General features: G+C 34.1%; 1 protein-coding gene across 1 annotated transcript; it reads right to left on the bottom strand.

Annotated features, from left to right (window-relative positions):
- Positions 1-131: 131 nt before the first annotated feature.
- On the bottom strand, positions 132-19,735 carry LOC135692797 (dynein regulatory complex subunit 11). The gene is made up of 28 exons (XM_065211104.2): positions 19,596-19,735; positions 18,886-18,976; positions 17,804-17,890; positions 17,274-17,332; positions 16,596-16,686; positions 16,314-16,436; positions 15,421-15,471; positions 14,981-15,036; positions 14,072-14,156; positions 13,271-13,342; positions 12,963-13,022; positions 12,327-12,374; positions 11,607-11,704; positions 10,800-10,908; positions 10,196-10,300; positions 9,735-9,810; positions 9,126-9,201; positions 8,347-8,419; positions 7,807-7,881; positions 7,296-7,372; positions 6,423-6,613; positions 5,671-5,870; positions 4,355-4,438; positions 3,831-3,930; positions 3,518-3,595; positions 2,999-3,147; positions 2,136-2,225; positions 132-627 (listed from the first exon to the last, which is right to left on the bottom strand). The coding sequence occupies exons 1-28, from the start codon at positions 19,604-19,606 to the stop codon at positions 505-507; spliced, it is 2,538 nt and encodes an 845-aa protein (XP_065067176.1). The 5' UTR covers positions 19,607-19,735; the 3' UTR covers positions 132-504.
- Between the last annotated feature and the right edge of the window lie 1,786 nt (positions 19,736-21,521).

Here is a 21,521-nt window from a genome sequence, read left to right on the forward strand (position 1 = left end):
TTTTCTATTTTGATATCCCTTTTATATTTCAAAGTCTTTAAACCAATGGTCTCACTCGGTAGTATTTTGGAAAATGGTTGCTGGTTGACAAGAATTTCTTAGCAAATGCTGGGAATGCATAGCTGTGCTTTTAACTGGAAATTGTTGAGAGGAACACTGACGTTTCAAACAATTTGCCTTTGTACTGGGAAGTTTGGGTGTTTCGGTTAAAAGACTAACTGCTTCTCGACTCTTTCAAAAGTAACATTGATAGCATTTCACTCCTTTTATGCAGTTTATTAAAGGCAGAAGGACATTTTAAAAAGAAAAGTTGCGATAGAAAGCACATTTACTTGATTTCTGTGAAACTAACAACATACAATAATCAAGTGCACTTAAGATATTTGTTACCTGTCAAGAAATTGCTCTGCTTATAAAATTAATGCTTGAGAAATATTTACAATTTGGAAGCAAATTAAACCTAGAGAAATATATTTTTTTACTTCAGTTTTCCTCTTCTTTTCTTCATTTCTTTTTCTTTCCTTTTCCTTTCGCCCCCTTTTTGTCTTTCTTTCCTCCAGTGCCCTCTTCTTCCTCCTTTGCAGCTTTCGCTCGCTTTTTGCCAAGCGGCGTTTTTACGTACCAAATCTATAGTACAAAATTCACTCGATCAAGAACCTGAGTAGGTTTCTCGCCAATTGTGTTGCAGTGAACGAGGTCTGTTTCATCTTCAAGTACAAGTTGTTTCACATTGTTTCACATCATGCTTGTTAGTAATGGAAGAATTTAGTAGCTTACAGTTTATTAGAAATAGCACGTTTCTGCTTGAGTTGCAAGTTTTCTGATTTGATTCTTGTAAGTGGAAGCATTAATAGTGTTGTATACCGAAAAGTAGGAAGTTAATACAAATGTTTTTAATGAGTTGCAGACTTATTCAGTTAGGAATGAGTAGATAGACTTCTGCTTGACTTACTTCGCTCTTACCATTAATTTGAAGGTCGAATTCTGTTCAAATAACGCGTTCTCTTGCTAACTTGTATGATATTTAAACCTTATTCTCTATCTTTATTCATACATACAATTTCATTTGGGATTGATAATTTTGTAGAGTTTAAGAGTTTTGCTGTGGCAATCTCAACGAAAGGAAATAAGGTACATTCAATTGGTTGGTGCAAATTGTGAGAATGTCGACTACAACCTCAGAATAAGACATTAGGGTCCAACACCATTTTCAGGAAACTAAACCCACAATCAGAATGAAGAACAAGAGAAGTCACAAACTTTTCGAGCTTGTGCTTCTTGTGTTTGTGTCAATGTTTTTACATGATTGACCATTCACTCTGCCTATACATTTACATTACATTTACATTTTTAATTATTTAGGCACGGTAGCCCCGTCAGTCCACGAGAAATGCTTTTCAGGGGGCCGTGACAAAAACATTAATTAGTAAGAAGATAGATACTACGAAATAGGAATGGTCGTTCATAGTTAGTTTTTGATTCTTCTCTTAAAGGTGGTATGGGAAGGTGCCTGTTTGGCATCAGGTTCAAGTTGGTTCCAAAGCTTAGGTCCACGAAAAGAAGTAGCTTTATCACTATATCACGAAAAGAAATACGATTACTTCGTCTGTATCATTTTCCTTTAAATACACAATGAAGCTCACAAACTTTTAAAAGAAACATGGACTGAAAGGTACTATTCTTTGAACGTCTTTATTAATGCCTGTATGCCCTCAGAGTAAGTTTAGAAAAGCATCACAATTTCCTGTGAACCTAGATTTGCCAAATAGAATCTTCCTTGATCACGACCCTATAAAAATACCCGGAGTGAATTTTGTGAATGTCGATGGTGAAGGTAATGGAAAACAAAGTCAGTGATGGGGTCCTATGACAAGGCGAGGGAAGCTCAATTATTCCAAAAACCTTTCACAACAGGAACCTTGGATTCCTTTCTCATTGCCAGCGAATTTTTTTTCTTCCAAATTAGTGAAATTGCTTTATTTTTAAATCTGCGTGTTTTCCAAAATATTTTCCTTTCTTGTTATCTTTACTTCGCAAAAACGTTCCTACCTGACCCCGAGGTGGTAAGGTCACGAGAAATTTTCTGAACCCTGCAATAAAATTGATTAAACCCGAAGAGAAGATAGATCTGGTACCTTGAAAGCCTCTTCTTCTTCTTTGTAAATTGGGTCAATTTTGGCTAGTGGAGGGATGAACTCAGCAGCTGTTAGTGGTTTCTTTGAAAGCTGTAAAATATGGCAAGAAATATGAAAATATAGTATAGAAAGGGAAATTTGGCTTTGCATATAACATCACTTCAGTCTTGTAAAAAAATTAAATCCTTTTGCATTCTTGCAAGACATTTCTGGTGAATAAGCTTTCATTTAGAAAATATTTATGATTTTATTAGTTTTTTGGTCAAATGTACGTGGAGTTTATATTTTTCTGAACAAATAGTGGTTTGGTGCGGCCAGTAATATCATACCTAATACAATATTATTTGGGCCACATGAAGCATCCCAAATGGTTGCCTTCAAACCTGGTTCAACAAAGGGCTCAGTCCAATGGTTTTCGTATAATATAAATAAAAAGTAAATCTAGATAATAGAAAGTCAAAACAGAACAAGTTAAGCTACTGCCTTTAAGAATAGGTATTTGAAGATTTTCAACCACCAATTCCATCCAAAAAAATTTAACATGAGAAGCTAAGTCAAAAATTCCGGACCCAAATGTTGATTCATACAAAATGGCTCTTTTCTGGATTAACCATTTTGCTTGAGAGCAGCCCTTACAGAAATATGGCTCGTCACCTGCTGAACCAGCAGGGCCTATGCCACGAATTTGAAAGTGGGGTGGGGGGGCAAGGCTAGCAAAAGTAGAAGGCCAAGGCTTTGTCCCCTTTTCTGCAGCTTTAAAACTACTTGCTTCTGAGGCCAGTGGGGGGACATGGCCCCTCTGCCCCCCTCAGTGGCTTGGGCCCTGACTGGGACTAATGTCTCTGAGAATGAATTTGGAATACCTGTTGGATTCGTCGTTCAGTCAAAACGGTTTTAATGGCTGTCAGCAAATGACCGGGGGTGTATCCATCAGAAATCTTTGACAAAGAACTGAAGTCGAGTGCATCTGATATTCTTCCTCCGTATTTCTTTATCAGACTTGGCCACAAGACTAGAGATGGAAGACAAAAACATTGGGGACTATTATTTAAATTTCAATTACAATTTTGTCTATATGCGTTCACATAATGTGACGTCATGATGTGGTAAAGTGGGCACCGTACACTGTGCAAAAGAATAGCCACAAGTTACCTATGACAGGCAACCAACTTACTATTGGGAAAACTTCGAACATTGTGATTTTTACAAGCAGAAGAGGTACGGCATTGTTTCTTTATATTGAACAATATTGTAAAGTAGGTTGTTCAGAATTTAATTTAAGTTGTTCAAAACGAACAAAAATACGATTCCCCAAGTTGATATTTATAGAAAGAGAAAATCTTTTAGGTTTTCTTTAATCAAAATCAAACGTTGGCACCTACCGAATCTAGAAGCATAATCTGGTCTTGGGATTAGAACTATCTTCTGATAAGCTGCACATAATGGTTTCACCTCGGCATCTGGGATTGAGGACACGAAATATGCAATGTTATGAGTAACGTAGGGTGAAACGGTAAATGGAGGACCAAAATAGCTTGCAAAAAATTGGAGAGAAAGCAAGAATTCATCCGGTGAAAAACAAAAAGATAATCGATGACTTAAGGATGATTAATGAAAAATATTAGAGGTGTAAAATGATGAATATTGGAATCAAAGAAAAACACGATCAACTTAAAATTACTAGAAAATAATCACCAAATGGTGTTCTTGAAGTTCCGACAATCAAAACTCTATCTTCTGGTTTCAGTGATTTTAAAATTTTCGGTAAGTCTTTTTTCAGTCTTCTTGGCTCGGTCTGTAAATAAACACAAAAGAGGTTAAAATCAAGGTTCTATCTAGAAAAAAACATCAAAGATATAAACAATTGAATCTATATAGATGAATATTAAACAAAATCAAATTGAAGAAAATAAAACCTGACAATCTAGAAACAACTTTCGATTCCATTAAATTGGCAGAACTGTGCATGGACTATTCAAAGATAGTATAGCATGAGAAGTCTAGTTTCAAAGATGAGTTTCATCATGATTGGTTGCCTTTCTATAAACAACGTGATCACCATTTTTATTATCTGTACGTCTTTATCAATGTTTACATCCAGTTGATTCTTAATACGAAGATCACTATAACTGTATCCACGGATTCTTTTAAATATGGGATGATCGCTATTTCCATATCAACTGTTTTTTATACAATATTAAACTCTTAGAATCCTGTACCTTGTCTGTCTTTGGGACTTTTTTGAGGAATGTCTTCTCGCAGTCTCCAATATAAACAACAGATGGAGGTAGCTGACGAGCAACCTAAGGGTCAAATCGATTATATTGAGCTTATAATGGTTTGAATTCTACTTTTCCTAAAATACTTAGAATTGGAACTTTTATATTGAATACATATTCTAAATTACAAGATACAATGCTTGCCTAAAGTCTTGGTACACTAGCGTCAGTTTCCAAGGGCAAGTTAAGCCATTCCCTCCCCCCCCCCCTTGGACAATGTTGGTTTACTACAAAACGACGTAGGGGATTAGGAAGAACGCTTTTTTCTGCAACTTCCATGTTATTTTTCTAAATTATCAACCTTTTTTTAGGGGAGTAGGGGGTGCGGAAATAGGAGTATCCGGGAAAAGAATGGAAAAATATAAGAACACAAACACAACGCAAATTACTGGATGTTCCAAGTACTTTTGGCAATGACTGTACATCAGAGGAAAATTGAAACTGGATACACCAAAAAGGTTTCACTGCAGCTCTTAAGTGATGACGGCACGAAAGTCTATTTTTAATATCCTTTAACTTGGATTTCGTGACCTGAAAGAGCATCATGGAATACCACTAAAAATGCTAAATCAGCTTAACATGATACTAATCGCCTGACATAGGCCACATAAGCACAGGCTCTTTCCCCATCAAACTTCTGTCATTTGGCCTCTGTTCATAACTTCATGAACAGTGCCAAGAAAACAGCAATCCGTTAGCAAACATTCAGATCTTTATTTGCGACATTTATGGTTCTGACGCAATATTTAAACTTATTGACAAAATATTTCCACAGCACAAAAATACTGGAAATGCTATATATACACAACAATACACAACAAGAAGTCGTGAAATGTTTTCTTCCACATGAGAAGATGCTTTCATTTCTGCTGTCAATATTTCTAGTTAATAATCAGAAAGTAAGAGGCAACGTTGACAATGTTGTTATGTCTTCTATCACTCAACTATAGTCAGTGTCTTTTCTCTCCTCTTGTTTCGGACTACCTCTCTCAAATTCTCGCAAAATAACTTTATTTCTCTCGAACTTTTTTTAGAAATTTTAGCATATAAGTACCATTTTTACACCAGCATTTCATACAATTACCACTTTTTGCGTGCTCACTTTAAGAGGCATATTGTGTACTCAGCAACAAGAAATGATACATATTCTAGAGATAATAACATTTTAGAGGTCAACGAAGGTGCGGAGTTTCATATGTCTACTGAGCCTTGGGGTCACCTAACATGAAAGGCCTTGGAAGAAATGTTGGAGGTACCTTGAAGACTAGATGTAACATCATTTGCAAACCGGCTTTTCCAGGGTATTTCCCAGCAATGTTTGCGGCAGTTAAGTCAAACAAGTTGGCACCAGCCTCCGTGCATATAGCATCAACAAGCATCTTCTTTCCACAGCCACGCGGTCCTGCGATCATGACTGATTTGACATGGGGAGCTTTTTCGTGCACAATCTGTGATCCTGGATTTGAATACAAAAAATATGAAATACTAAACTAGAATTGTGTAATATAAGGCTTCGTTTTTAAAAGCTTTACATTTCCCTTGAAATATTAATTTTTTGATAAAAAGTCAGAACAGTGCCAAAAGAATTGAAAAATACAGAAGAAAGAAAATCTCTGGAAAGTGCAAACTTTGATAAATGAATCACATTTGCATATAATTTATAAAATAAATGTTTCGATACTGTACTTAGCTATTTTTTAGACTGATGGGGGCAAAGATAAATCAACTTATAACTACATTTTAACAAGCAAGTATACTTTAATGGTAGGACTTGAACTAAAATCATTCACAATTTCAAGAAAACACCCTAACTCCTGCTTTATTCTATACAGTCACTCTTCGGATACGAAGAAAGAGAAAGCTATAGTATATGTTTATTGTCATGGCTCTAGAGCAGTTATGAGTCTTATACTGCTTGCTTGGTTTAAATAGATGCAATTTTGTCAAAAGACAAAAAGAAAAAATAAGGATTAATTTACAAATAGAAGAAAGGAAATATAGGACATACCAAGTGGTAAAATACAGAACTCAGTAATAACTCTTCGGACGTCTGATAATGAAGGCATTGGTTCGATATTTGCTTGACGTAATGTTGTTCCCAAGTAGCTGTACTCCCCAATGTAGTCCGATACACTGACTTTGTTTGGGCGCACCAAAATGCCTTCGACAACGAGCTCTTCGTATAGAGATTCAATGGTTCTGTAAAATGACCAAAAACAATAATTTAAGCAGGGTTAAAGGAAATTTGATTATAATTTCATTCAATTTGCTTTTTCTCTTGCTCTTTTAACTGATGCTTCGCACAAAAGGTCCAGGAATCCTTATAGACAAGAAAAAGAATACTGAAATCGTTGACGTCTCATCTAAACTTGAGATGCATGCGGCACTTAAGTTTCAAGAAGAATCCATAACGGCAAATATCCAACTTTGATACGGTAAATGATTTCTGTAAACCCAACTAGTCAGAAAACATCTCTATTCAATCATTTAACAAAAATGCATCTTCTTGGATTTCATTCATTGTCCGCTCAATACAGAAAATTTACATTCGAAGATTGAGCATTATATCAATATTTGAATTTCAAAATACAATTAATCAAAGAAAGAAAAAAAAACATCTGTGAGCTAAAATATTGTGAGAAGCAAAAAAAGCTATTACCTCAAGAAAATATCTTTCATTGTCTTTATTTTTCCAACAGCTATTGCTAAGATTATACTCTTATTTTAACTTATCCTTTTCGTTTCCTTAAATGGATTTTTAATTAGTGAAACTGCTTATCAAAACATTTCAAGTGTTCCAAGGAATAAGAAGAACAATGCATAACTGAAAATCAAATATTCAAAACCTTTTACGTCCATGAATATACAAAACTTTACAAACCTGTCCGCAGTCAAATCCTTTTCTTTCTTCTTTCCCTTTTTACCCTTCTTTCCACTTTTCTTGCCACTTTTCTTTTTCTTAAAGTAAACATAGTGATCTTAGATAAAGGTAGTGATACAAAACGGTCAGTCAGTCCTTCCTTAATTGAACACTGGACATTTGAAAGAATTTTAGATAGCAAATTCTTAGTAAGACTTAAAGCTACTACAAAAAAATAAAGAAGATTGTTACCAATCGTAGACGAGTCAAAGAATAGTGATAGCATTTAGGACACAGACGATATTAAATTAAAATCAAGTTGGAAATTTGACTCACAACTTAATTTTTACACTGTATGTAAACTTTAAGGGTCTGAAAATTAGATTCTAGATACTTCAACCCCTTCAAAGAATTTTAACCTTTAAAAAGCCCTGGAATACATAAACCCTTTATTTTTCAATGCTTCAAAGATGTCTCCTTCTCAAACAATTGCAAAAACACAAAGGGGCAAAATGTAAAAACGTCAAACAACCTTTTTACCACCCTTTTTCCCTTTACCGCTTTTCCCCCGCTTTCCTTTCTTGCCTTGTTTGTCACGATCTACAGCCTGTTGAACAGAAACATTGAATCAATTAGCAAGAAAAACTCTGAGAGAGAAAGATCCTACATCTAGAATACATCTAAAGGGTAGTGAAGAGGACATGGCACCTGCTAACTTGCTAACTGTTGGCTGGCAAAATCAACAATAGATCATAGATTAATGTGTTATGTCTCGTTATTTCTCTACCACCATCAGGGAGGCTTACAGAAGAATCAGCGATTGCATGGGCATAAGGCGTGAACTGAGTAATTTGATGATGCTAACTGCTCAACCAGCACAACATGTAGATGAAGATTTCAAATAGGGCAAAAGAACAAATGAATAAACAAAAGGCAACTAATTAGCAGATAAGGCATTAGTTAGCTAGATACCTAAGTTAACGAAGAATATATGAAGGACTTCAAGTCACACTAATGAGAAGAACCCTTAACCAAAATAGGATTACAAATATCTGACATAAATGCATCTTACTAGCTTTAAGTTCTTGAGCTCCTGTCTCATTAACTCATCAACATGCAATCGTATCTCATTCTCCACTTCCACTCTAAAGTAAAAATGATTGCATTGTAAAAACGATATTCTAAATTTAGAAATCAATGCTAAAGGAACTAAATTTAGCTTATCTAAAAATAAGATAATACGCTAAAACCCTTATGAAGAATGATATTACCAAAATGGTTAAATAAAATCCACAGACTAGAATGAAATATGTCGATATGCATAATCAGCTAAACAGTGGAGTTTTGAAGCTTTGGACATGACAACTTCAAAAAAACCTCACAAGAAACAGTCAGTAGAATCTAATTGCTTCTGCTGCCGGATAAAATTACTGTTTTGGTAATGTACAAAATAATTCAGAATATAAATTTATATCTTTATCTCTGTGCTTACAATATGAGTATGGACAATAAGCAAAAATTTTCAGGGACACATATTCTTCTGATCAAATATGTATGTTGCATGTGGTACTTAATCGAAATAACGTTAATACAGTTGGCAAATAATCTGAGTACCAGAATCATATTATTTATTTGTATTCTGATACTTAATTTATTTGTTAACTATATTAACGTTATTTATTCTTCTGGGTTGTTTAAAATCATTTACTTAAGACTTGCACATCCTTTTCGTTTAACCTCTATCTTTTCTTAGCTGAGTACCAAAATGCTAGTCTTGTTTGTTTAACACAACGTACATTTCAATGATTGCATAACAAACTAATAGTTACTATCTTTGGAAACAAATTCTACCTTTTGGCTTCTTTGATCAATTCAGCGTCATGTTTTTGCGCAAAATTATTTGTTTCATCTCGAGTTGACCACACATCTAAAATATTTCAAATATGAATCATAGAGGTAAAAAAACAGCAAAGTGTTTCTACATTTACAAGTAATCATTAATTCTGTTTTTGATTTTAAGTAGAATAAAATCATCTTTAAAAGTCATGATGATAAATCTAGATCACTTATTGCCTTTAATATTCTCTCATACCAAAACATCATGAGTATCAATACAGCTTTGACAGAGGCTTGAATATGCAAAATATACAAGGTAGATAATTTACGGGGAAAAAACAGTCCAATTCTCCATCAACAAGAAAACTATATATATTTTAATTATTTTTCGAAGAGAAAAGATGACAAATACTTTCTAAGGCTCTCTGGCCCGCTGAATTCCCTCTAATCCGTAAATACCATGTAGCTGCATAATTATTGCATTAAGAGTTAAAACACAGAACTGTCTTCCACCAGAGTGAGTACAGATTGCCTATCCGGCATCGCTCATTATCTGAGAGAAAACTTTCATCAATAATTTTCAGTAATTTTTCATAAGTGTCCTCGAATATATGTTAATTGTACCTTTGTAAGACAGACTTGCTTCGTCGACTGTTGGAACAAACGAAGAAGGCTGGAATTTAATTCCTTCTTCCTCATCCTAAAAAAGGAGCCAATTCAATAAGCAAAACTTATTCTATTCCTTTGAGCTCAAGAATAAAAAGCTGAAAATACCATGTTTATCTATTAAAATAAAAGTAAGGATTAATCATCACACTTTTTTGGATTAAAGATAATACATGAGTCTATTAAAATTTTTTAGCCGGATAAATGTTTTAATTTACAAAATAAAAGTAAGACATCTTCTGAAAAGATATATTGGTCCAACAAAGTTATGACTCTAGATATCAAAATTTGAATGTGGCAATACCGTTAGTGGCTTTGCAAACGCACGCAGATTATAGATGCACGAGATCTGACTAGAATAAAGCCATGATGGTTACTGGTTCCGAATAAAGCTAGAAAGAAGCTGTAGTTTTAAATACCTCATCACCCTTTCCTTTCTTTCCTTTCTTCCCTCCTTTTTTGTCCTTTTTGTCCTTTTTGTCTTTCTTATCCTTTTTGCCTTTCTTCTTTGCCTTTTCTTCTTCCTGAAAGAGGAAGGAGAACATAAAACATCTCGTCACAAGCCACATTCAACTGCAACTGATACTGAATGAAGGCAAAATCATATGACACCATTATGTTTATGCATTTCTTTTGTAGGACGCTTAAAAACAGTGTTTAACTTCTGATGTGTTTTACTCCATCCATTTTAACGTTAAGCTTTGACACGAGTTGCTTTTTGGCCATTGCAAAAATTCAACGTGTCCGATTATCAAAATTTCTCAGCAAAATTTCTCAATATCTTCAGTGATCATATTGACTTGGTTTTCAGAAACGGGTTAGAACACAGGAAAAAACTATAAACACAAAACAAACATTATATAGCAGTATAGCTAAACTCTTTCTATTACAAAAATTAGTCTCTCTCAAGATAAATCACAAAATTAGTCTGTTTAAGATCTGCTACATAAAAATCATCAGTAGGCTTGTCGATAAACTGTCTCTCTATTCATAAACCTAACTGAAAAGAGTCCTATTACAAACCTTCTTTTTTAATTCCTCTTCAACTTGTGCAGGGTCTTTCTGTGTGAATATTGCAGCAGATCCTCCTTCTTCTTCAGTTGGATATTCTGGGAATTTTCCAGTGGCATCTCTTTGATTGAAAAAAATGGAGAATCGAGATCAAAAAAGCAAAGACACAGGCTAATAAAAGTAAAATATTCAAGATAATATGAGATGTAAAAATGTAAGATAGCTTACAAAATCAAAATTGTCTAGATCATGAACATATGATGATTCAAAAACATAGAAATTCATAAAAATGAAATTCGATTTTTTCTGTCCATGGTCGAAAATGTCAAAGTAATTATAGAAATAAGCAATATGCTTTTCAAGATCGTTCACAGTACAAGCGTAAAGGTACTCTAAATTTTCTTAACTTAACTCCTTTCTTATAACAAAGTTTCTCGTTCATTTATTCTATTAATGCTTAGAAATTTTTATAAATTAGTATCAGTCTCTTTTGTACTAGCATAAGCATGGCTTTTGGCCTAAATCAAATTATACTTTGCTTTTGATTCGAGTCGTGCAGTATGTGAGTTCACTTTAAATTGGAATATAGTTACACTGAAATGTATTATAGGCAAATGAGTAAAGTCCTTGATATCTTTCCAAAGACGAGCCAGAATGAACTTTAACAATGTTGTATTTGGTATATCTATGATAATGTAAAAACATGATAACAACATAACACGATACCTCTAAACGCATTGTAGACGAGATTTCAAGAAAATCAACTGATATTGGCAGAGACACTCAAATATAGGAGGCATTATCAAGTGCATTATTTACCTGCATTCGATGAACCATTGTCTAACTTGATCTTGCATTTTCTCTTTCATTTCTGGACCTTCAATCTCCACTAGTTTATCTTTAACCGTAATCAAAGCCTTTGATAAATAAAGATTAAATGTTAAGTTTGTGATCAGAGTAGTTACCTTGATAACATCATCCCTCGATGATATGCTAATTAATTGCCGAGTACTGTATGTAAATTCTGACACTATTGCCAGCAATGATGAATAAAATGAACCGCGCACTAATGGCTTGCGTACAAATAATAATTGCTCAATATCCTTTACAGAAGTGTACATAGGAAAACAAGAAAACATTCTTGATAGCCAAAGAAAATTGGCTTAAAATATTTCTTTCGTTGTATCAAACTTTGAAGCTTGATCTACTTCTTTTTAACTTTCAATTTTTCTTTCATAGTTGCTTCGTAAGTCATACAAAAAAGTTGCAAAGCGTTTAATGAGAAAATACAAAAAGATGTCAGTGGAATTGACGATCGTTAAAGCAGCTGATGAAATACTAGCACATAACTGAGCCGTGATCAGTTTGGATATTGTTAAGCTGCTTTGTCTAGTTGATTTAGACGAAACTGCGCTCCCCTAAAGGCATGCTATTTCTAAGGAGAAGCTACCTTGAAATCAAAGGAAGACTTTTCAGGGCTTTTCCCTTATGGGACAATTTGCTAAGAACAGGCCAGCAAGACACAACAAGCAAGTTCACCTTTTGATAATCTCGCTCGTACTCTTCTTGAACAACTCTGCGATGATCCTGAAAAAGAATAACATTTTGTTCCTTCAATCAGCTTTTGAAGCACCATACGAGAGATCAAACCTGCTTCTTAATAATCATGCTCATCAAAATTCAGTTTGTAAGGATCACCAAGCTTTTCTAATATGAAATTTTTGTATGTGCTATTAATCAGCAGACGGTTCTGTTCATTTTCTATGAATTCACAGAACAAATTACAGCTGGAATCTTTTAAGAATAACTTCTTGAGGCAAGCCCAAAGGCGAAGGCATTATAATACCTTCAAAGATCTAAGAGTCCACATTTTAGAGGATGGCTTTTATCAAAATCAAAAATAGAATAGAGACATTATTTAGAAGGTCTAATAAGGAAATAGTATAAAAACAGCTCTCTCTTTCTCTTATCACAGTCTATCTTCAACAAAGACCACTGGTCAAATGCTGCTGTAACAAGTACATTAAACAGCATATTTAATGGATGGGCAACCATGGACACACGCATCTTATGCTTTTATTACATACAAACGACTTAGACATTTGGGCATCTGTTAATGCATATCATCACATGCAACCAGTGCATTCGATAATCGTTTTAAGAAGTATCAATTACCTTTGTTTGGTCAGAAATGAACATGGGAGTCTCCTTGAAGGGTACATCCTGGGGAGCTTTCTGTAGAGAAAAAGATTATAATATTCAGACAAAGAAATGTATCAAAAAGAGGAAAGAGATATTTCAGGTAGTTTATATCTTATTGTTGTAAGTTCAAGAATTGGACAGATTCCATCAAGAGGAGGGACAAGGACAAAGCTCGATTAGCCAAGCTGTTCTAAAAACCATATTCAGAAGCTCGGTAGAAACAAATACAAAAAATTACAAATACAGAGAGACATTCATTGTTAATACCAAATAACTATTACCATTCCAACAAACATAAGCTCCTCTTCCCTCATCCTCACAGTTTTCTTTCGGGTTGAAAAGCCTTTCCAAATCTGTAAAAGAATGTAAATACAATGAACTGAAAATTTCTTGAAAAGTTCTAATATCTTGACATCGATGTTAAGGTAAATAAAGTATTTTGTAACCGAGGCTGCTGCTAGCTGCGTTGCTGAGCAACCGGGCAGGGAACATTAAACAGAATAGCTGATTTTTAGGGTATTGAACCACTAAATGTAAAAATGCCCACCATAGTGCAATGGAATGTTTTTTTATCAATACGTCTTCCTTTGAAATGACTCTAGCTACAAACTTCAAAGAGGATGCAAGAGTGTAGAATTTGGTCACAGATTACTGTGTACCTTGCAAATACGTTTTTGATGTAATTTTTGAAATCAATTTTGATACCAATTTGGTAATGTTAAAGACAACGATTCTGTATAAAACATCACTCTGGTATCTCTGGGTCTCCATGCGAGTGTTCATGTGATCATCAGGTGACTCATGTTAGGGCATTATCATTCTAGCACAAACAAACGCTTCATGTGATCAGTTACACATCATGGCAAATGAAGGACAAATGTTTCTAGAAACGACTCTGATGGGATAGGTCAGAAAATTGGATACGTTTTTGGCGAGGCCTTTCAGTTTCTCATTTTGTATAGACTAGCTGTCTTTATCATCCTTACCAAAACGAACGATAAAATTTTAATTTGGTAAGTAGATTTATTAAGAATGAAATTTCCTTGTAGATAATTTCCAATGGAAAATAATTATGGCCTCACCTTTTGAATTTGAGTAGCTGCTAAATCTCTGTCTATGGTTGGTGCACCTTTGGAGGCTGCCAAGCGCTCTCTCTCTTCCTGTGCCCTACGAGTTGACAAGAAAGGGAGCTGAATCATAAATTTCAATACAACATAGCTAAAAGCACAGAAGTAGAAGAATAAAGGTTAAAAGTTGATTATCTTGGCAGTGTATAATTGTTTTAGTGCATTTAATTTTTGTTGGCATGTTTGAGAGAAAGCTGTTAAAAAGCCTTAAAGTGAAACAGGAGTTAACATAAAGAATAAGAATTTTTCAGAAAAATCGTGCAGCTTCCACAATATCCTAATGACCATAACTGGCAGACATGTACTAAATAACATAAAGATTTTATAAGAAAAAGGGAGATCTACACTTTTGAAACACGAACAGATGTTTTGCAGTCTATGGGTCTACATTGGTAGCAAACTAGAGTGGATGTGCTATCAAGGCAAAAGGGTTGGGTCTTTCATTCAATGTAATAAAGATTATGTAAAATTCTGTCAAGGCAAAAGATTGTCTTAACACAGCAGAGTAGATTTCGATTGAGAGTCACAGTTATGTAAAGCTCCAAAAGGAAGCTAAAACGAATATAAGAAGATCTTAAGGGTAGCCTGTCTTCTCAACGAATAGTTGATATGAACAATGAGGCTTGGGCCATCTAACGTCAGCTCTGATTGGCTGCTCCTGCTAGTTATCCCTCAAAGTCAATCAAGCACTAAATTTACTCTAATGAATTAAAACTTTCATGAATTAAGTACTTTAAAGGACAAACTGATTTCAATAGCTGATTGAAATTTGACAGCATTTTAGAGCGAATGAAGAAAAGAGAAACGTTAAGTTACTTGCACTCCGATTTAAAGTCTACATCTATTAAGAAAACAATTTTGCACCTTATTTCTCTCATAAACTTTGCTCTAAGTCTTCCTTGGCGTGCTCTTTCGTGTATCTGAAGAAAAAAATCAATTTAAAGCATGAAGTTTTTTATTTCTTATTGTCTTTATAACTATAGCTTCTATTGGGTAAAAAACTTTTAAACAAAAGAATTTAAAAGAATAAACATAACGCACTAAATACAATGCAATAAGGTTCTTATGGTCATTTATTCGTGTGAAAGAGCACCTCTATTCTATTTCGTTGCACAGCGCTTTAAAGTTTCAAATAAAAGTGACAAACTCTGGCAGACAACTTGATGAAGATGTCTACAGAAATAAATTCAATAAATTTACTTCGGAGTTATTTCTACTGCTTTTTTCTCTAATTAGAAAGGTTCTTTAGCAAAAGAGGCGTCATTTTGTTCTTGTCCTTGGCAATAACCTTGCAAAGATCTTACCTGCACAATACGAATTGCATCCTCTGGTGATATTTGAATTTCTTCTACCATCTAGAACATAAAAAAAGATATGATACACATTTAAGTGAAAGTCGCGATACCACTGCCTTTTTTATTCAAACCAACCCTTACAGGTCAGCATTCAACTGAAAGGAATAATAAAAAACTACAAAACATCAATGGTTAAAAACCGGTGCAAGTTTGATATAGTAATAAAATAGTTATTCTTATTTAGTAATATTGTTACACCTGTTTTCATTCCTCTTTTTTCATTCGATATTTTTGAAACAGTTTTGGTAAAATTGCCAACACAGAAATTTTACAAACGAAACAAGAACTGCTAGGCATTTCTGTGTTTCAGTTCAAATAATCGAAACTATGTTTCTCTGCCATACTAGACTAGGGAAAACTTTAAAGACTAAGGACAAGGAGACCTTAAATGCTCCATCAAAATTTTCCAGTATTATTGGACGAATAGTCTACTAGAAGACAGTATCTTGACAAAATTTTTCCATACTAAAATATCAAAATTTGTGTTGATTTTAGTCTATTGTTACTTTGCTAATAAAATATTTGGTTATTGTTGTATGGAAGGAGGTGTCGGCAGTGTTCTCTCGTGTTTAGTACATAACTGCAGATGTGGACTTTTCTCGAGGTGCACAACAAGCGGACAAAACTTAGTTCTAGATCAATTGTTTATAAAGACTATTTGCTAGCTATTTGCTATCCCCTAAAAGGATAACTACTTCAAAAACAATGAGATGGACTAAGTTTGTTTTGGGAAAATTTCTGAATGAATGTCGTCCATGTTATATTAGTAGTATACAGCATAAAACAGAACTGAAAGAGGGTAGAAAGTGACAAACAAAGCTGAAAAAGGAGAATGCCATTACCTGAGTTGCAGGCTGGGTTTGTTTCATGCCGGCCAGGACCGTTCCCATCATTTTCTCACGTTCTTTAATCGCCTGACTGTTTTCATGTATAAAGTACTTCGGAATTGGTATCTCAATATCATTCTAGAAATAATGATATAATCACAGAATTTGGCAATCAAATGGCACCAAAACACAAGACATGATAGACAAAAGGAAAATACTTTTTTGATTAATTTGTTGTGTAATGTAGATGAAATCACGTGAGAAGATAATGAAAAGATAAGGTTATGTAGAACTTACAGGAGTGAGCTTGAGATCAGACAGGACATCGTCAAGATAGTGGTATTCTGAGTACTCTAAAACGACCATCTCGTTCTTCAGTTCCAAAATCCTTGGCAAAGAAAAATATAAGTTTGGTTAAGCCACAATGTTGCAAAGCTTATTCAATTTATGCTAAGATCAATTTATAGGTAGAAATAAGGCTAGATTGGCAAATTCTACTATAACAGTGTGGTTCCAATTAATTTGTTCTTTGCACCCCGCGAAACTTAGATTAAATCATTTTGCTTTGGCAAAATTAACACTAAAACTAACTTTTCCATGAAACATCCTTTGTTTTTAGATTTTTGTTGACTCCACCTAGGAATTTATGTTCCAAATTTTAAACCACGCAAATAATCTCCCTTTTAGCAATTCACTTACTACACCCTTGGCTAGAATGGATAGATTCAATATCATAAACAAGATGTAGAAAACATGGGAGCCTGAAGAGCCCGAATGTTCCAAAATGGTTACAAGTGCCAAACAGGAAAAATAAGTGACCCTTTATTGTTGCTTTTTAATATCACAGTGCACTTTTTGCTAGGACTTCTTGTCCAATGCTTGGTCAAATCGTGTCCTCTCCAGGTTATGAGTGCTACCTATGCCTCTGACTCTGTAGCACACGAAAGGTATGGGTTTAAGTACAATTTGAACTACCTGCCCATTGTCCCATCCAACAAATGTCTGAGAACTCGACGTTTCTGGGGATGCACAATCTATCATAGAAAGTAAGATTACCATTAACAGACCTGTGATTTTCTGAACATAAAATATTCAAAGAGGATTATAGTGGAAAACAACATCAATAGTGAAACCAAACTATTAAAAATTATTTTTGTACAGGGGCTGTGACAAAAGGGGGCTAGGAGGCTACCAGATTTTTCAATTATATCATTATAGTGTTTGATGTTTATAATTGACCACCAATACTTTTCTACCTTTGCACCCTAACTATGACGTTTAGGATGCAGCCCTAATTTAACCAATTTGAAAATTGTCAAAATAACATATAAAAGCGGAGAAACTTCATTCCATAAAATAGCATTTGAATAAGCATTTCAAATACCATCATTTCATCTAAATCAAGGTGATCTAAAGTCAGTTTTAAACATTTTTCAATGCAAAATAACAATTAGGCCTGAATTCCATGAATATATCATTGAAATTGTAAATATTCTAAAACCTACCTGATCATAGCATTCTTCCAATCTTCTGAAAATTTGAATGTACTTCACATACATAACTGCCAAAAATTGAAATGCTGCAATTCTATCCTATAAAGCAGGAAGAAAAGGAAAATTTTAGGAATAATATGGGAACATTCTTACACCCAAGGTTGGACAACATGACATACCCTGCTTTTGAAAATAAGTATTTCAACTGTTTGAGGTGGTAATCAAGAGCGAGATGAAGTCAGATTTTGAGCAGCACAATACTTTGATTTTTTTCCACAAGCAGCAAACAGTTCTTGAGATGCAAGTGTTGATGAGCTGGGTTATGATTTTTTCAACCTGGGGTACACCCACATTTAAGCACTGGCTATTTTTAAAATTTTAATTTTGATAAAACTCACGAGCAAGGTAATTCCATTGAAAGCTTACAATACAACAGTACATATTTTTACTATAGTACTTAAAGACTGTCAATTGCCTTAAACCCTTTGCAGAGAAAAAAATAAATTATTCAGCTAACTGCCAATTTTTGTCATTAGCAAGGTTTTTTTACATGGACAGAGTGGAAAAGCAAAAGGTTGCTCCCATAAAAGGTCCCAGACTTCTTAAATAATTATACCAGTTTAGCATATCTTCTATTCAATTAAAATAAACAAGCGAAAAAATTTGAATAAAGCATTCAACTATGACATTTCTTTTAAAAATTGAATTTTCAAACTGCCACATAGCTTATGCATGCTAAACAATAAGTTCTTCACTGATGATTTCAAAAAAATCTATATTTAATCTGAATAACCTCATCATCATGAATAAGTGCATCATGAATATTCTCAAAGTATGCAAAATCAATTAAATGTGCTATGAATTGCCCTATCCTTATCAAACCTCCTGTTATTTGGTCTCTGTTGATAGCTTTATGAACAAAGCCAAAATAACAGTAATCCATTTGCAGGATTCAATTCTTTCATTTACCATAACTGGTGTTTTTTATGTTATGTGGTCAGAATTAAAAAACTCTTAAATATACATTTTGATGTCATACATTACAGCTCTATGCTGAAATTTTGCTGATTATCAAATGATATTGGAGGTCTTACCCTTTCAGGCTTTGGGGGTTCTTTTGGTAACTCAATCTCCAACAAATCTTCGACAGTTGCTTGAGCATCTGCCCATTGTTTGTTGAAAGCACTTTTCAAAGAAATACAGTAATGAAATAAATCATCATACACATATAGACTGAAATGGAATAGCACACCTCGAGGCTGGTGGGTGGGCAATGTTATGAGCAAAGAGCTTATACAGACTACCATCTCTTATACAGACTAGCATAAATCTGGCATTCCTGGAGTTTTGCCTTACCTTCCCAGTAAATGATGCTAAGACACCCATGGTAATACAATGTTTCGTACAATCATTAGTTTGTTGTTTAAACAAAATATTTCACTAAAACTTCAAGAAGGCTTTATAAAACCATTTTATGATCAATATTTCTGACATTTGGCACAAATTAAATGCTGACGTTTAGACAAAAAGATCTATCCATTAGATCAATCCAGATAGACATATAGTAATGAACAAAATACTGTGTACAACCTAGATATTTTAGTATTTTGCAAAAGTCCCAATCCTGAAAAATTCAGAAAACTACGGTTCGTTGTTACTCTCCCACTAAGAGTTCAATGAAGCCGGCCTTTGCCGTTGTGAATTGAAAACGAGCGTCAATTTTGCGCTCTATCTTGCACAGCTTAAAGCCTCTATGGAAAGCATATTTGAAATAACCTTCAACGAAACAAAACTATCAAATTACCCGTGTGACATCCTTTTCTCGAATTGACAATTTTCCTCGGTTTCTTTACATCAATAGTTACTCCACAAATAGCTCAGCAACATAAAAAATCTACCATTTTGTATGCCAATGGCAACAAAATAAAAACCAACCTCGTTTCAAATTTTACCTGTGAACAGGAGGCAGTCAAGAAATGAATAGAGACCCTCATTATAAGCTTAGAACGACAAAGGCGAAACGACTAAGTTTTTTAACTAGCTTTAAATTTATTATTTAATATCTAGCTTAGAATGACGGCATTTCATTAAAAACCTAGACGTTAAGTACTTTTTGGTGTGGAAACAGACATCTTTATCCCCCTTCCTGTGCCGAAAGAAATAAAAAGCTGAAAGCTATAAACATAATATAATTTTTTTGCGCAATTATATAGTCAGCTTTGTAAATCATAGTCTTGGTAAAGAGAGGAACAAATGCTGTACAGGGCTCGTAGGAAAATTTCCCCTGTTTGAATTATTAATTTAAAGATCGGTTGATAAAATCTCGACTAGTGTTTAACTGTACTCAAGCGCTGGACAATACTTCAAAACAGAAAAGTGAACTTACTTAGTTTTACTCTCTAAGTTGTTGCCATTTGAAAGGCGTTCGTGTTCCACATCTAGAGGTTGAGCAATCATAAGGCATCATAACGCAGTTACGCGTTGAATTAAGCAAGTTAGAATTTCACAAGTTTTATGAAAGGCCCAAAAATCACACGCTATGTATATAACATTACGTATCACAAGTTTTAGCATGATTGTAGGGATAGCCCAAATCCTTTGTGTAAAACTACTGATATTACAACTGAATGGTTTATCTAACATATTTCTCCAGGAGCTGTTAAAAACACCCTGGTCTGTATTGTCACGAAATATTACCAGACGATGCAAATCGAAAATATTATTACATGGTACCATTGAAATATGTCCATGCTTCAGAACATTTTTAGAACAAAATGTAAACATGTAAAAACCAAAATGTTCTTCACATGCAATGAAGATCCTTGTTTTTAGTTTATAGCTGTATTATTACAAGATTAGCTTTTACAATTATAGTAATATATGTTTAACTTATTGTTATGCATTTCCATGCTCCCTGTGGTACCATTATGCAACATTGTAATTGTGAAACTTCATAAGAATATAAAAAACATCCACACAATGTGGTATAAGGCAATATCAAAAAGTAAATTCTCTGAGTGTCTGACTGAAAATCTTTAAGAGCTAGGCCATGTTTCAGAGCCTAATGTAAACAAGTTTACGAAAGACCCACTGCACTTGAAGGTATTGTGCTTAACTACCGTTATTTTCACTACGGTATTGACATTTCACACTTTCTTCTGCTGGGTGGCAAGAACAAGTATATTGTAGTTTTTGTTTTCTATAATTTGTGATGCTTCACTCGAAATATCTTTTTTGAGTCTTTCAGGAAACCCAAAAAACTTACCAATATTGGACAGTTACTCAATGTATTTACGTAGATCATAGTATTTATTTATTTGCATCAAGTTGCCGCAATAACCAGCTGCTTATAAAGAGTGGAGCCAGAGAATTAACTAATAATTTATGATGAATAGCCCTAAACCTCAAAGTTATCTTTTATCAACTAATATTATAAATAAAATGCTTGATACATTTTTATGGTGACGGTGTACATTGCGTTTATTGTGTATCTTGTCCAAATGGTACATGTGTTTACTTGTGTAAATAGCGTACATTGTCCAAACAGAGGTTACATATGTGATGTCACAAATGAAGTAGTTCAAATGTCTTTGGTTCGGTACATGTCCATTTGCTCTTCCTGATTTCAAGAAAATTTCTTTAGGATTCACCTAGTTTTGTAGCCTGCAAGCAGTCTTTACAAAAAGAGGAAATACAATTTACAAATACAATTTCTTCTATTTGTAAAGAC

The sequence above is a fragment of the Rhopilema esculentum genome, chromosome 3 (genome assembly GCF_057945365.1).
Source record: "Rhopilema esculentum isolate cy_ngs chromosome 3, ASM5794536v1, whole genome shotgun sequence".
Classification (NCBI taxonomy): Eukaryota; Metazoa; Cnidaria; class Scyphozoa; order Rhizostomeae; family Rhizostomatidae; genus Rhopilema; species Rhopilema esculentum.

Bases quoted from the DNA above. Each gene is read 5' to 3' on its own strand.
- LOC135692797 (XM_065211104.2), bottom strand. The intron at 16,437-16,595 runs GTAAGTTCTACA...CATTATTTCTAG, and splicing joins CTGATCTCAAGCTCACTCCT to AATGATATTGAGATACCAAT. The intron at 4,439-5,670 runs GTACCTCCAACA...TTTGACCCTTAG, and splicing joins TGTTACATCTAGTCTTCAAG to GTTGCTCGTCAGCTACCTCC.